Genomic DNA, 17,396 nt, shown 5'->3' with positions numbered 1-17,396 from the left:
CGTTTACGTATCGCGACCAACGACCAACCCGCTCAATGCGGCGTCTATGTATATATGTCTATGTCGCGACCAACGACCAACCCGCTCAATGCGGCGTCTATGTATATATGTCTATGTATGTATATATGTCTATGGTTACTTCGACAACGCCCCCTGACTACGGTAGCCATGATTAACCAATATTGATTCATATATAAGGCGCATCGGATTATAAGGCGCACTGTCAAACTTGAGGAGCTGAGGATCAAACTGCCGATCATCTAACTCCTGAACCACAGCTGCTCTCATCTTCAGCTCAAATATTCATTCAGAATTTTGCTTTGCTCAGTCTTCCTCATTTTCCCCACAGAGACACTTTGCTGCTATTTATGTATTTTTAATTTCTAACTTTTTTAGTTAGACAAGTTTAATATGAGTTAGACAGTGGCAAACGTTAATCTCACCAGCCAAACATCTCTAGGCAAAGAGTAACTTCTGTCCATCTTCTGTACAGAGTGTTTTTCCACTGTGGGGGGACATGCATGAGTCAGCTCATGATGAGTCATGCTTGTGCAGTTGGTGGTCATGATGATGGTCAGTGGGTTAGATGATGGTGATGGTTTTATGTAGAGCTGTCACTTCAGGTACAGTCTTTAATGTGAGCTGCTGTGTGTTGTTGAATTTAATTTTACTACATGTTTTTAGACATTTTATGATGAATGTTATGTTTAGTGTGAGTAATGTTTCACGTGGCTGCAAGATACATTTCACCCAGAGGACAATAAAAGTTCAAGCGGTGGATTTATGATCTTTCTCCAAAAAATACAACAACAATATAATAGATACATTTAAAACAAAGACAGAGCATTTTCTGCTGCTTTGAGGATCACACACACACACACACACACACACACACACACACACAGGTCTGATGAAGGTGTGTAACTGAGCAAGAGGAACTGACTTTATAGGTTTCACCCTAACAGTCTGTTATGTTAAGTATGTTATACAGAACTGTGTGTATGTGTGTGTAGTACGATGGAGACTCTCTCACACACCAACAGTGGAAAGAGAAGGAAGTTAAATCAGCAGTGAGAAGGAAACCACACCAAAGAAAACCTCCTCTGATGATACAGTGTGTCACACACACACACACACACACACACACACACACACACACACACACACACACACACGCACGCACACAAAGCCTGCTGCCTCACCTTTGCTCGGTACTCCATTGTTCTCATTGCTTCCCAACGACGAGGAACTGAGGCTTGTGGTTAATCCCTTAACAGGAAGTTTTGATGCAGCGGGTGCTGCGGGTCGTCCAGCTGACCCTGATGCTGGCTGCTGATTGGCTGTTGGTTTGGAGTTGGATGTGGTGGAAACCGGGGCAGCCAATGCAAATGCTCGCTCTGAGGTGGTGCGAGGTTTGGGGATACCTGAGAGAGAGAGAGGAAATTAATCAGCTTTATTCAGCATTACAGACACAGCACAGGACTGGACTACGTGGTCTGCAACAGTCTGAAGAACTCTGACTCTACCTGTGAACATAACTTCTGTTACATCAGACTGTTCTTCCTCTATGTCTTGTGTTACACGTATGTGCATGCTGCTCTATGGGATTGTTCTGTTTGCTTCAAATAAGAGAGAAGAGAAGAAGTGAAAAGAGATCAACTGAACAGTCAACTGAAAGCTCCCCTGAAAACATACACAGCTGTTGAGCTGGCCAGTAATGGAAAAGAAGCACGTGTTCGTCAGAGAGGAGTACTCAATTTGGACGCAGAGAGTAATGACATTCTTCTATTAAAATAACAGATCTGTGCAGTCACAGATAATGTTCAGTGTTTTCAGTCACACATGAGTCCATCTAATGTCACAGCTCGAGCAGACATAACAGTGATGTCTGGAGTGTCAGCTATGAAACATTAAACTCGTGTAGAACTATCACCTCATCTGCTAGCAGTGTTAGAAGATTAGACTGGTCGGCACAAAAACGCTAGTTGGAGCGATGCTACATTATGCTCACAGAAAGTACGTCTGTGACGTCATCTATAGGTTGTGCTCTTAATTATTATGAAGTTCAAATTTTTTGTACCAGGCCGTAAACATTACATATTTCTGCTGTGAAGTTGGACATATGAACATGGGGACTTATGGAGACTGACTCACTTCTGGAGCCAGCCTCAAGTGGACGACAAGAGGAACTGCAGTTTTTGGCACTTCGATATTGGCTTCATTTCACAGCCACAGAGGTTGGTTAGACTCTGTAGGAGGAAATAAAACATCTGTCAGCTGATGAGGACAACATACCATCACAGCTAATCTCTACAGTCTGTGAAGCACGCAGAAAGGTAAGGCAACCCTGAACACACCCACATTTTTCGCTTGGGTGTTCATTTTGGTTCCTATTCTTACTCAGATCTTTTTGTAAGCACTCTATAATCATTTGAAATCTTCTCTCTCTTTGACCGGAGTATTCAGAAGTAATTATACTAAACTACTAAACTAAACCAAGCCATAGATGCAACAGAGGCACTGATAGTTGAATGTTACACTTGATACTAGGAGGAGAAAAACAATGACCATGGTACAAAGAGAAACTCACTGAGGTCAGCTCAATATTTACACGGCAACACAACCAGCCGCAACCACCTCTACACACAGCAGCTGTGTATGTGTTGGTGCTTCCCTGCTGACTCTGTCAGGAATACAACATATTGTTTTGCAGCTGACAGCAGCAGCAGCTGGATAGTTGCAGGGTCATTGTGACATCATGAAAATTCTGATGCCTCTGGTGTTTTAGCGAATGATTTATAGTGAGCAGATTTTTTTTTTTTAAGCATCGTGAGTGTGTGACAGTTTTAACCAACCATTTCTCATGGTATTTATCTCTTTGGAATAAAATACTTCATCCATTTTACAGACTACTGCAGGAGACCTGACAGAAGTGTGGGCTAGTGTTACAAAATGATGTAAACGTGCTGTTAGGATGCCAAGGATATAATGGAGCCCAGGGGGTTACATCATGTAAGTATTGTAGCTGTCAGCAGTACAACATAAAAACAACGGTGCCAACTTCATATATACATCTAAACATGGCAAACATGGAGAACAGCATTCATCCAATCACTGTGACTGATGCATACATCCACCCATCATCCCACAATCAAGAAAAAAACTCACTGAACATTTTTGTGCTTTTACAAATGGTTCTCCAAATAACAAAATATAACAGATATTTCAGAGTGTGGTGTCAGAAAATTAAGAAACTTCAAAACTGGCGGCAACACCACAAATCAAAAATCACAACCAGAACTTGATCAATTGTTTAAGACTGACACAAAACAACAAACTAATGACAGGGAATAATGTGAAAGGTTTGTTTCCATCAGTCTAAACATGTTTAAGAAACAAATGTGTAACTCAAAGTCTTCAAAAATGACAGAATGTCTCTTTTGTGTCAGACATTGCTCCACATGCTGCTGCTGCGGTTCTATAGTTATGGAAATGTGAAGCACAAATGTCTCTTCATTTTTGTGGACTGAATCACACATTCTTTCCTAAAACCAAAAAAGAGAATGAATTCCCAAGAGCCATGACGCCCTACTCTTCACAGCAAACCAGGACGCAGAGACTGCAACACAAAGAAATGCCAAGAAGAGAGGAGCGAAATGTCAAGTGGCAAACAATACGAGATCTCTGCTTCACTTTCAATACAGTCAGAGAAATATCCACCATGCACATCCACCATCCTCTACATCTCCAACAGCGTGTGCTGATGCTACGCTATGTAGGAAGTAACTGAATGCACTCCACCAAACACCTCATTACTGTCTGCAGCTGTCAAAGCTAATAATTATTTCATTCATTCGTGCCGTATTCAGGAACTTCTAAAATTGTCTTTAAAAGCAGAGAGCCCAGTACTGTCCAATCAACCTGCCTGTGTTTTAATGACCTGCAGCCTGATCTCCAGCTGAGCAGGGAGGACCCAACACATCCGTCCTGAACACATGATGACTGCAGCCATGGCCAGATGCTACGGTGAAGCATTACACTGTGGGTGGACACTAAGGTGTCTGGAATTGTCCCCTTCACAGTGATCATGTGATCAGCCTCAGTCTTCAATCCTTCACAACTCTGCAGTGTGCCTCTGTTCTTCCTCCTTTCTTACACATTTTCAAACATTACTTTATCATCATCATTGTTTCCTGTCTCCTGTCCACACGCCTCGCCTCCTGTCCTCTCTCGTCAACTCTTCAGTACAGCGCCTCATCCACATGGACAGATCAGATCCAAGAGCAGCTGTTTTTGGTTTTTCATAATTATTTCAGTACTACATCAACATCCGTCAGTTAATAATTAAAAGAGGTGAACAAACTTGTTTGTGTTGATAATTTTGCAGCCAGCACAGCAGAGAAACACGTGTTAGACATGTGGAAGTTGTGACAGGGAACACGGCTTATTTGTTTCAGGACCTGAACTAGTGTCTCCACTGCAGCACACGTGGCAATCCTAAATACAAGCTCCAGCTCAGGAGCAGGTAAACTAACTCCAAGACCATCACATGAGCGTCACAAATGCAGCAGTCTGTTGTAGCTCAGTAATTTAATCCAGTACTGACGACTCCTCTCAACAGAGACACACTTCACTGCTGACTCATTCAGAAACAAAAGATAAGCTTCTTCTAATCTCACTTTAATATTAAATAAACAATCACCACACAGAGATAAGATGGTACTGTGAGCTTGTACTGGACGCTGCACCTATTTAAAGCTGTAGTGTGTCAGATTTAGTGGCATCTAGTGGTGAAATTGCAGATTGCAATAAACTTAAACCTCCCATTCCAAGTGCTTAGGAGAAGCTATGGTGTCCTTCATGTTATGTTTCATTTCTGCTAAAGGTTACATACTGAACCTTTAAATGCACAGTCCTAACATACTGATGACTAAATCATTATTCTACTTCCTACCTCCTAAATGACTTCATATTATACACACTTTCTGTTGTTAGTTTGTGCATCATGCATGTGCTGTGAATTCATTTATTTTCTTATTTAACCCTGTTGGTTTTTTATGACCAACAATTTGCTCTTATTTTTGTTTGTGCTATATCTTATTATACACTATCACTTATCCACAGAGATCATTAAAGTTTCAAACTCTCACTGACTTACTACAAACATGAGTTCTGCCTGGCAGAGGAGAGAGAGACAGAAAGCACAAAGAACTGTAAAAAAGAGAGGGAAAAAAGTTTACATGTGTTCACCGCAATTACATTACCTCACATTAACACACACACACGCATAGAGAGAGTCTCTGTTGGCAAAGTTAGAGCAGCCGTAAAACTTGTACTGCGACTGGAGCCAGCAGGAAACATCTGGCTTCATTTGGTTTCAGTTCTGATGAAAAAGCCAGGCAGAGGAAAGCAGCTGGATTCGCTTACCTAGGAAATCAATGTTAGGTAAGAGCTGGCGAACTATAGATCTGCCTCGTGCCTACTGTTGGTACACAAAAACACACATGTACACACAATCATCTGACTTCAGCAGTCCGGACTGTTTTAGTGACTGCATTCCTTTGGTAATCCTCAACTTTAACCTAATTCTAACAATAAACCAGGGACCAAACTCTAAAAATGTTGTTGTGGTTAGACTCAGATGTTAGTTTAAAGCCAGAAACTAACAAATCCACATCTTCTCTTTCACAACACGGTTTGCCAATTGTTTTTCTTCTGGCTTTTATTTTCCAAAAGCAGTATATGTTTTTCATCTGCAGACTGACATGGCAGTTGTCTGATCATTCTAAAGCAAGGTGCTAACAAGATGGTGATCCTGCGATCGATTGCATGACCTCAGGGCCCAAAGTTGAATCTGGATCAGAATGAGTCGGATTTGGAAATGCTATGTTTGGCTTTCCAGGATCAATTAATGCATTTTACTTATGTTCAGTTTCCTTCACACAACATCGGACTGAATCAGCCTGCTTTATGTGCCAACTTCACCCATCCATCCATTTTATTGTCCAGGGTCGGGTTGTGGTGATCCTTGGGGATCCTGAGGCGTTCCCAGGCTAGATGGGCTGTATAGTCCCTCCAGCAGGTTCTGGGTCATCTCACCAGACATCCATGGGTCATCCAGATGCCTGAACCACCTAAGCTGGCTCCTTTGGACATGAAGAAGCAGCGGTGCTACTCCGAGCTCCCTTTGGATGTCCAAGCTCAATTTTGACCACCTGTATCTGCAATTTCATTCTTTCTGTCAATGCTCCACAGTACTGCAGAGTCGCACCAAACCACCGGCCCATCTGCCGCTCCATTTTCCCATCAATCGTGAACAAGATCCTGGTATACTTGAACTTCTTCGTTAGGGCAACTTGCTCCCAACCAGGAGGGAGCATTCCACCGTTTTGTGGCAGATGGCCTCAGACTTAGAGGTGTTGGCTCTCATCCCTGCTGCTTCACACTTGGCTGCAAATCACCCCAGTGCATGGTGAAGGTCATGGTCCGATGATACCAACAGAAAACACATCACAGTGTTTCCACTTCTGTTGGTGGTGAATATCACCAACAGACGTGTTTTTATTTGTCGGGACAATAGTAAAACTGTCGCCTCACAGCAGCTAGGTTTCTGGTTCAAACCTCCACTGGGGCCTTCCTGTGTGGAGTTCTGCATGTTCTCTCCGGGTATTCCAGCTTCCTCCCACAGTCCAAAGACATGTACTTAACAGGTTCATTGGTGCCTCTTAATAATCTGTAGGTGTGAATGTGAGTGTGAGTGTGAATGGCTGTTTGTCTCTATGAGCCCTGTGATGAGGCGACTTGTCCAGGGTGTACCCCGCCTCTCACCCCAAGCCAGCTGGGATAAGCTCCAGCCCCACCGTGACCCTGATGAGGACAAGAGGTTACACATAATGGATGGATGGATATCAATAAATATGTTCTACGTGATATACAAATGTTGTATTATTAAAAGGTTGTTATACCTTTTATTCCTCCCCAAACTGCTGCTGGGATCATGATAGTCCCAGTCCTAGTAATGACCAACCCATACTGAAGCTTTGATCTAAGCTGACTCAGCCAAACAGTTCGTTATACAGATTTTGTCCATCTGCATTGCAGTTTGGTTTGGTCGGGATTAAAACCAGACTCAATCATGTGATCAAGTCCTTTTTTTCTCCATATCAACTCTTTTACAATATTTGATCAAATTGATAGCCAAAATCTAATTCGATTACTTTTGAATAACTGGGCTCTAGAGACTAAAGTAAATTTACAAAAAATGATGATGATCTATTTAGTTTGGCATGAACTGAGGTCAATGGCTGTCTGGAGGTTTGATATAAGATTATGAGTTAAACATGCAAACCTTGGAGCCTTTTGGCTGCTAACCAAAAGCAAAATATGTTTTTGCATCAGTGGAACAAATCAAGCCAGTGGCTACAAATGTGTCAGTCTGCACTGAACATATCAGCCCTCTCATATCAGTTTTGTTGTGCCTCAGGTACTCCACATATTCACACTTAAACTCAAGAATAAGAGACATGAATCGGGACAGCAGAAGAGACAACAATATGATGCAACGTCCACATGGCCACAGAGTACAAATGCTAAGCGATGTTATCTGTGAACTACACAAACCGAGTGGACAGTCAAGTGTGGACTGGTCAGACTGTGCCAATTCCGATGAACGTCTTTTATCTTACAAGCACACTGAACTGTTTGCAGAAGCCTGTCACAGCCAAGCACTGATAAAAACACTGAGCACATGAACTAAACCTGGAATGGGAAAGATTTGTAATGAAGTAATCAAGTCAAATTCAGAATGGCCTAATGCCCACACACACACACACACACACACACACACACACACTCAAAGGAATCCATTGATGGCGATCTCAGTCTTAGGTCAAAAGGCATCCGTTTGTTCCTGCGTATCAGCGCAGAGGACAGTGGACTTTTTGTCTGTCAGAATGTGACCTTTGTGAGGAGAAAGATCTGCTTTTACACACACGCACTGAAATACATTTGAGCCACAGACAAACACACAATGTGCACAGAAGCTTTTTCCGCTATGTAAATGACACAGTGCAGTTCAGTAATGATGGAAAACAAGGGTCAAGTTACACACACACACACACAAGTAGAATTACAGGCTACTGGACACCAGACAGGGGACACCATGTTTAAGTTGAGTGTCTCAGCAGTGCCTCATCATCACCAGCATACATTATATTTACTAACACACACACACACACACTAGAATGTCAGGATGTGACTGACATGACGCCAGCAGCCCTCTCCATTTCACCATTCAACACGTGTGTGTGTGTGTGTGTGTGTGTGTGTGTGGTACACAGATGACAGACAGGAAAACAAAGAGCTGGAATTCCCTCGAGGAAAAAAAGAATAACAAAAAGAGGATGGCAGAGAAAGGAGGGAAAATCATGAAAGAGACTTTTCTTAAAGAGAAAAATCTTACCCATGTGTTCTTCAACTTCCTCTAAAGACAAAACAGGGAAGTGCAGGGTGGAATTAGTTTGCACACAAACACACACACACACACACACACACACACACACACACACAGAGTGAGTACACAGCAGTAGTCTATGCACTGTAAATGCAGGAAGATTAAAAACAAAGATTGAAAGAAGTTTGGAGTTTTGCTCTTATGCAACACTGCAGGCCAGAGGCACTAACACGCATGACCCCACACACACACACACACACACACACACAGAGGAGTAACAGTACATGCCTGTCCGTCAGCAACTTGCTCACTGTATGTGACAAAGTGTGGAAATCACACAACAGTGTGTGCTGGGCCATGTGGAACAGAGTGTGTCAGAGAGAGAGAGAGAGAGAGAGAGAGAGAGAGAGAGAGAGAGAGAGAGTGTGTGTGTGTGTGTGTGTGTGTGTGTGTGTGTGTGTGTGTGTGTGTGGTGTAGTGGTATGTGGAAGGCATTTTAACTTGCAGCTCTGCAGTGTCAGCCTGCTCATTTCCTGAGTCTGCTGCAGAGACCAAGCAGAGTTCTTCCTTCCATCACACTCACACACACACACGCGCGCGCACACAGACACACAGGAATACATATGAGTCTATATGCCGGACAGACGGAGAAGCTGAGAAGCGTGTTGTTGAGCAGAGCAGGCATACACTCCGTGTTCAGCGAGCCGCTGTGTGTTTACATTTCAGCTTTCATGAAGTAAATGTGTGTGTGTGTGTGTGTGTGTGTGTGCGTGCGCGCGCTGAAATAGCTCACCATGTTTATGTCTCTACACACACACAGAAATCATAAGAACTCACCCTGGCACTGACTTTGGCTCTGCCTCGCTCTCGTTGGAGATCCACCCCCAACGCTCTGTCCATCCTCCCTCAACGCGGAGCCATCCTTCTGGGTTAGCCTGGGCCCGGGACTCCCCTGGCCTGGAAGTCCAATCCCTGACCCCGGAGGTGGAACCGGCCCCGAGGGCCCCTTATCCACTCTGACGCCTCTCCCCTGCTGCCTGGCATTGGGCCCCAGCTTAGAGGAGACTTTCTGTAGGAAGAGCTGACGTTTAGTGACAGCGTCCCAGCCGAGGGGCCCCAGCTCAGAGCTGCGCACCGAGACCATGGTGTTAGCCATTCCCCGGTCAGAGTCAGAAATGTGGATTGGGGGAAGCGAGGGAGGCAGTGAAGGAGCAGAGGGGAGGAGTGAGGGAGAGAGTGTGTCAAGACAGAGGGGGAGGAGGAAAAGAGAGAGAAGGAAAGAGAGGGAGGAGGGACAATTGGGAGTGTGCTGCAGCTACTAGAAGGGGAGAAAAAAAGTTGCTATTGTGTTGTACATTCCCCTCGAGAATCCCGGTTCTGTCCAGGCCAATTTTCTCTTCTCTCTCGGTTGTACCCCCACCCCCACCCCTCCGCCTCTATAAACACCAGCACACATGGAGTGAGTTTGTGGATGAGGGTCTGGCGTCTGTCTCAGTCTCTTCAGAGCAAAGACTTAACTTATAGAAAGTGTTAGTTGTCGTTCGGCTCAGCTCTTGCTGCTAACAGAGCGGACTTGAGAAAAATGCGGAAAATGTCAGAGAACATTCATGAATCTATTCAATCTATCGCGTCACCTCAGGTCAAGACATTCTCAGAGAAAACCCTGTCATTCAGAAAGCCTCTTGCCCTGTCACCTTCACCTCACGAGCAGCCCCTGAACCACACACAGGGCTTGTTCAGAAAAGATGAAACACTTCAGTGTTCTTGTAGCTTATAGCCTCTTCGACTTCTCGAGGCTGAGCCCACGGATTACTGCAGCATACCAATACACACTAAATCATGTGTTGACACGCTAGCTGGCGGCTGGACCGGACCGTACCAATGCTGTCTCAGTAATACTTGGATGGATGGATGTATGGCTAGTGAATGTTAACACACACATTCTTCTGAGTATTTATTAAACAGAGGTCGTCATCTGTCGTCTAGACATCTGTGGATGGGAATATCGGATTCTTGTTTGATGGTTACCTACAGTTCCTGACACGTACTTGTGTCTGACACACATGTATAGGTGACTGAACACACCCTGCGCTGATACAACCCCAGAGGCTGCCTATAAGAGAATACGCTGGGGCAGGTTCCAAACCTGTCACTGGCTCGCTGGATCTTTAAAAACACATACCAGAGAGAGCGCATACAGACTGTACGCATACCACTCCTTCGCCTAAAACACAGTGATACAGTGCACACTTTACTGTCAATTTGCTGTCAACAACATCAACACAGCAGCTAACCACCTCACTGACAAAGGGCAGATTTGCGTTAGTATAATATTTACTTCATTTTCCTGCCTTGAATTCTGTTTTACAGAATTGCAACCTACACAGACCTGCAAATGTTAATGACAATGTAAAACTCAAGTGCGCCCTGTTTGAGCACATACCTCCACTGCTATTTTCCATTAAGCAATTTATAACTAAAACTCTGAGAAGTGACGATGCTGGAAACACTTTTATGTTAGTCTATGTGCACAGAGCACAATGTTTAGACTAGAAACACTCAACCAATCCCAGCCGGTTACATCATGGCTCCTGTTGTTGTTGTTTGACCTGTATCTCAGGCCTGAATACTTTTGGTCCAAGAAATGATGTCATCATTTTAATCAGGTCAGGTGTGACTGAACATGCACAGTCTGAGGCAGAGATACTCAGTTTGAACACGCTTCAACACGTTCATCATGCTCACCTTGCTATGAATCCTTGGTTTCTCCACAGCGGCCTCTGTCATTAAAGACTTTCCAGTACCCTCCCTTTGGTCCTCTACAGACTCTTCATGAGCATCTTCACTGGGATGTGAAGACTCCACAACTTCAGGTGTTTCTTCCTGCACAGCCTTCCTGGGAGAGTCCGGGGTTGCTTCCTCCACCACGTCAGAGCCCAGAGAACTGGTGGAAGCAGAGAGCGTTCGACTCACGGACACGCTCTCCTTCTTCTCGAGCTGAGCCGAGTCGTTGGCTACGGTCTTGTGGTTAGTTTTCAGGTTACTGCTCTTTCCTCTGATAGGTTTTAGCACCACAGCCACTCTGACTGGACCTCCGGGTGACCTTTGCTTTTTACCTCCGTCACCAGTCTGTGCATCCTCCTTCCTAGGAACCGCTCTCTTTGCGATGGCTGGAGCACATTTGTTCTGCTGAATAGAAGAGGAATTACACATTTAAGACAGAAGACCATACGTATTCAGCCCAGTGGCTGAAATATGATTTTAAAACTGTATATACTTTTGTACAATATATTTTATTTACTATTGCTATTTTATTATGTATAGTTTGTTCTTTATATTCTTATTCTTATGTTGTCTATTGTCACTGTGTGTAATGCTGCTGCTGCACTGTAATTTCCCAGCTTGGGATAAATAAAGTCTATCTATCTATCTATCTATCTATCTATCTATCTATCTATCTATCTATCTATCTTCATTATGTTTAATCTGTTAAAAGTTACTGGGATCAAATATTAAGTTTAACATATTGCAAAAAATAAGCGATAGATATGTCTTCCCTTTAAACTAAAGTTGACCATTTACTGTGGTCCTTGAAGGCATGTTGGGTTGGACAGCGTCTGCTGGTTCAGATTACAGGACATAACTTTGTTTTATTTGTGTTTCCGTCTGAGGGGAGATTTAAAGTGGACTGTTTATTTGGAGGTGTCGGTAGTTTTCTTCAGGAAAGCTCTCTGACTTCATCTTCCAGGGTAAATGTCAGCTGTGTCGTGTAGTTACAGTGAGGTTTGTAATAAATGGTAAATGTCAGCTGTGTCGTGTAGTTACAGTGAGGTTTGTAATAAATGGTAAATGTCAGCTGTGTCGTGTAGTTACAGTGAGGTTGCTGTTCAGATTAAGGACATAACTTTGTTTTATTTGTGTTCCGTCTGAGGGAAGATTTAAAGTGATGTTATTTGGAGGTGTCGGTATTTTCTTCAGAAAGCTCTCTGACTTCATCTTCCAGGGTAAGTCACTGTGTCGTGTAGTTACAGTGAGGTTTGTAATAAATGTAAATGAGCTGTGTCGGTAGTTACAGTGAGGTTTGTAATAAATGGTAAATGTCAGCTGTGCGTGTAGTTACAGTGGGTTTGTAATAAATGAAATGTCAGCTGTGTCGTGTAGTTACAGTGAGGTTTGTAATAAATGGTAAATGTCAGCTGTGTCGTGTAGTTACAGTGAGGTTTGTAATAAATGGTAAATGTCAGCTGTGTCGTGTAGTTACAGTGAGGTTTGTAATAAATGGTAAATGTCAGCTTGTGTTCGTGTAGTTACAGTGAGGTTTGTAATAAATGGTAAATGTCAGCTGTGTCGTGTAGTTACAGTGAGGTTTGTAATAAATGGTAAATGTCAGCTTGTGCGTGTAGTTACAGTGAGGTTTGTAATAAATGGTAAATGTCGCTGTGTCGTGTAGTTACGGGAGTTTGTAATATGGTAATGTCAGCTGTGTCGGTAGTTACAGTGAGGTTTGTAATAAATGGTAAATGTCAGCTGTGTCGTGTAGTTACAGTGAGGTTTGTAATAAATGGTAAATGTCAGCTGTGTCGTGTAGTTACAGTGAGTTTGTAATAAATGGTAAATGTCAGCTGTGTCGTGTAGTTACATGAGGTTTTGTAAAATGGTAGATGTCAGCGGTGTCGTGTGAGTTACAGTGAGGTTTGTAATAAATGGTAAATGTCAGCTGTGTCGTGTAGTTACAGTGAGGTTTGTAATAAATTGTAAATGTCAGCTGTGCCGTGTAGTTACAGTGAGGTTTGTAATAAATGGTAAATGTCAGCTGTGTCGGTGTGAGTTACAGTGAGGTTTGTAATAAATGGTAAATGTCAGCTGTGTCGTGTAGTTACAGTGAGGTTTGTAATAAATGGTAAAATGTCAGATGGGTCGGGTAGTTACAGTGAGGTTTGTGAATAATGGTAAATGTCAGCTGTGTCGTGTAGTTTACGTGAGGTTTGTAATAAATGGTAAATGTCAGCTGTGTCGGTAGTTACAGTGAGGTTTGTAATAAATGGTAAATGTCAGCTGTGTCGTGTAGTTACAGTGAGGTTTGTAATAAATGGTAAATTCAGCTGTGTCGTGTATTACAGTGAGGTTGTAATAAATGGTAAATTGTCAGCTGTGTCGTGAAGTTACAGTGAGGTTTGTATAAACGGTAAATGTCAGCTGTGTCGTGTAGTTACAGTGAGTTTTGTAATAAAGTAAGTCAGCTTGTGTCGTGTAGTAAGTGAGGTTGTAAATGGTAAATGTCAGCTGTGTCGTGTAGTACAGTGAGGTTTGAATAAATGGTAGAATGTCAGCTGTGTCGTGTAGTTACAGTGAGGTTTGTAATAAAGGGGGGGGGGGGTGGTAAAGTCAGCTTGTGTCGGTAGTTACAGTGAGGTTTGTAATAAATGGTAAATGTCACTGTGTCGTGTAGTTACAGTGAGGTTTGTAATAAATGGAAATGTCAGCTGTGTCGTGTAGTTACAGTGAGTTTGTAATAAATGGTAATGCAGCTGTGTCGTGTATTACAGTGAGGTTTGTAATAAATGGTAAATGTCAGCTGTGTCGGTAGTAGTACAGTGAGGTTGTAAAAATGGTAAATGTAGCTGTGTCGTGTAGTTACAGTGAGGTTTGTAATAAATGGTAATGTCAGCTGTGTCGTGTAGTTACAGTGAGGTGAATAAATGGTAAATGTCAGCTGTGTCGTGTAGTTACAGTGAGGTTTGTAATAAATGGTAAATGTCAGCTGTGTCGTGTAGTTCAGTGAGTTTGTATAAATGGTAAATGTCAGCTGTGTCGTGTAGTTACAGTGAGGTTTGTAATAAATGGTAAATGTCAGCTGTGTCGTGTAGTTACAGTGAGGTTTGTAATAAATGGTAAATGTCAGCTGTGTCGTGTAGTTACAGTGAGGTTTGTAATAAATGGTAAATGTCCTGTGTCGTGTAGTTACAGTGAGGTTTGTAATAAATGGTAAATGTCAGCTGTTCCCGTGTAGTTACAGTGAGGTTTGGTAATAATGGTAAATGTCAGCTGTGTCGTGTAGTTCAGTGAGGTTTGTAATAAATGGTAATGGCAGCTTGTCGTGTAGTTACGTGAGGTTTGTAATAAATGGAAATGGTCAGCGTGTCGTGTAGTTACAGGTGAGGTTTGTAATAAATGGTAAATGTCAGCTGTGTCGTGTAGTTACAGTGAGGTTGTGTAATAAATGGTAAATGTCAGCTGTGTCGTGTAGTTACAGTGAGGTTTGTAATAAATGGTAAATGTCAGCTGTGTCGTGTAGTTACAGTGAGGTTGTAAATAATGGTAAATGTCAGCTGTGTCGTGTAGTTACAGTGAGGTTTGTAATAAATGGTAAATGTCAGCTGTGTCGTGTAGTTACAGTGAGGTTTGTAATAAATGGTGTGTCGCTAGTTTCCCCCTCGCGTCGTTTATTCACCATGTTAGCTCTATTTTCATGGACGTTTACTTAGATATTAGTACACTTTACTCTGTTGAAGGAGACGACAGCGAACCAGAGTGAGAGCCGTGCTGGCTGCAGTGTTTCGACGGGTGAGGCCTTTATCCTGCTCTTGTTCTCGGCTGGTTTGTTCCTCTGCTGCGGTTCATCCTGCTGACTCACCCCGCCCCCGCTGGACGCCATATTGTTTTAATGGATGACGAGCCCTCTGTAAACTGTGTCAGGCCTGTTTGACCACGTTCACAAGGATTTAGGTTTGCCGGCTCTTTTGGTTAGAGATTTATTTTGTTTGTGGTACCAGGTAATTAATTTATATTCATATAAAAGGAAAATGACATTTTTCTTTTGTTAAAGGTATTTCAATTTGTGTTTTATTGTGAAACAATTTCACAAGGGTATTGAAATTTGGTTTAGGATCAAATTCAAGGTTATTTTTAACTCTCTCTTTCTCTGCCGCTGTGTCTCTCTCTCTCTCTATCACAGGTTCCACTGCTACTGTAATCATTTATCATTCATGTAATTCATTGTCTTTTTCAGTCATTAATTCATTGTCATTTTATCATTCTTGTAATTCATTGTCATTTTATCATGCATTTAATTCATTGTCATTTTATAGTCATTTGTAATTCTTGTCTTTTTCATCATGTAATTCATTGTCATTTTATCATCCTTGTAATTCATTGTCATTTTATCATCTGTATTCATTGTCTTTACAGTCATTGTAATTCATTGTCATTTGATCAGGCATTTAATTCATGTCATTTTATCAGTCATGTAATTCATTGTCATTTTATCATCATTGTAATTCATTGTCATTTTATCAGTCATGTGTATCATTGTCATTTTATCATCATTGTGATTCTTGTTTTTATCAGTCATTGTATTCATGTCATGTATATTCTATCATGTCATTTTCATTCATTGTATTTTATCAGTTCATGTGTATTCATTGTCATTTTATCAATTCAGTGTAATTCATTGTCATTTTATCTATGCATTGTAATTCATGTCATTTATCAGTCATTGTAATTCATTGTCCATTTTATGATCATGTAATTCCATTGTAATTTCATTGTCATTTTATCATTGTGATCATCGGTAATGTCATTGTGTCATTTTATCAGTCATTGTATTCATTGTCATTTATCATTCATTGTATTCATTGTCATTGGTATTCATTCATTGTAATTCATTGTCATTTTATCAGTCCATTGTAATTCATTGTCATTTATCATTCATTGTAATTCATTGTCAGTTTATATTCATTGTGATTCAATTTTATGTCATTTTATCATCATTGTAATTCATTGTCATTGTATCAGTCATTGTAATCATTGTTCATTTTATCATCATTATGATTCATTGTCATTTTATCATTCATTGTAATTCATTGTCCATTTACATTCATGTGATTCATTGTCATTTTATCAGTTTTTTATTTCATTTGTAGATTCATTGTCAGTTTAAGCATTCATTGTAAGTCATTGTCATTTTATCATTCATTGTGATCTTTCATTGTCATTCATTTTATCATTTGCATTGTATTATTAATTCATTGTCATTTGTATTCATTGCATTGTAATTCCATTGAGTTTGTCATTGTTTTAATCATTCATTGTGATTCATTGTCCATTTTATGTGATTCATTGTCATTTCATCATGTCATTTTATCAGTCCTGTAATCATTGTTCATTTTATCAGTCATGTAATTCATTGTCATTTATCAGTCACTGTAATTCAGTTTTTATCAGTCATTGTAATTTTATTGTTATTTTATCAGTCGAACTGTGTAATTCATTGTCATTATATTTATTCGTAATCATTGTCATTTATCATTCATTGTATTCATTGTTATCTTCATTGTAAGTCATTTCATTTATCATCATTGTGATTCAGTGTCATGTTATCATTCATTGTAATTCATGTCATTTTATCATTCATTGTAATTCATTGTCATTTTTCAGTCATTGTAATCATTGTCATTTTATCAGTCATTGTAATTCATTGTCATTTTATCAGTCATTGTAATTCATTGTGTTCTCACTTATCATTATCATTGTATTATGTTATTTATCATCCTGTAATTCATTGTCTTTATTTTTTATGCTACCTTCATTATCTTCATTGTAATCATTTGTCTATACTCATGTCATTTATCAAGTGTCATTTATCATTTCATTGTGATTCATTGTGTCATGGTTATCATTCATTGGTAATTCATTGTCATTTTATCATTCATTGTAATCATTGTCAATTTTAATCAGTCATTTGTAATTCATTGTCATTTTATCATTCATTGTAATTCATTGTCATTTTAATCAGTCCATTGTACAATATGTTTGTGTTGATTTGTTTCTACACGTGACATCCTTGCACGTCTGGTCCGTCCTGGGAGAGGGATCCCTCCTCTGTGGCTCTTCTGAGGTTTCTTCCACTTTTTTCCCTGTTAAAGGTTTTGTGGGCCAGTTTTTT

General features: G+C 41.0%; 1 protein-coding gene across 7 annotated transcripts in view; it reads right to left on the bottom strand.

Annotated features, from left to right (window-relative positions):
• Positions 1-17,396, bottom strand: part of LOC104933679 (microtubule-associated tumor suppressor 1 homolog) — a 73,047-nt gene that overhangs the window by 27,887 nt on the left and 27,764 nt on the right. For 5 of the 7 annotated variants that reach the window (XM_027282749.1, XM_027282754.1, XM_027282750.1 and 2 more), the window contains exons 3-5: positions 11,198-11,641; positions 9,290-9,521; positions 1,203-1,424 (exon numbers count right to left, since the gene is read on the bottom strand). In XM_027282749.1, coding sequence (XP_027138550.1) covers positions 1,203-1,424; positions 9,290-9,521; positions 11,198-11,641 — 898 coding nt within the window. The remainder of the gene's footprint in view (positions 1-1,202; positions 1,425-9,289; positions 9,522-11,197; positions 11,642-17,396) is intronic. The other 2 variants (XM_027282753.1, XM_027282752.1) reach the window with 2 other exon arrangements.

Source organism: Larimichthys crocea, chromosome X, assembly GCF_000972845.2.
Source record: "Larimichthys crocea isolate SSNF chromosome X, L_crocea_2.0, whole genome shotgun sequence".
Lineage (NCBI taxonomy): Eukaryota > Metazoa > Chordata > Actinopteri > Sciaenidae > Larimichthys > Larimichthys crocea.
Note: the sequence above shows the minus strand (reverse complement) of the source record. Positions and strands in the feature narration are given on the sequence as shown.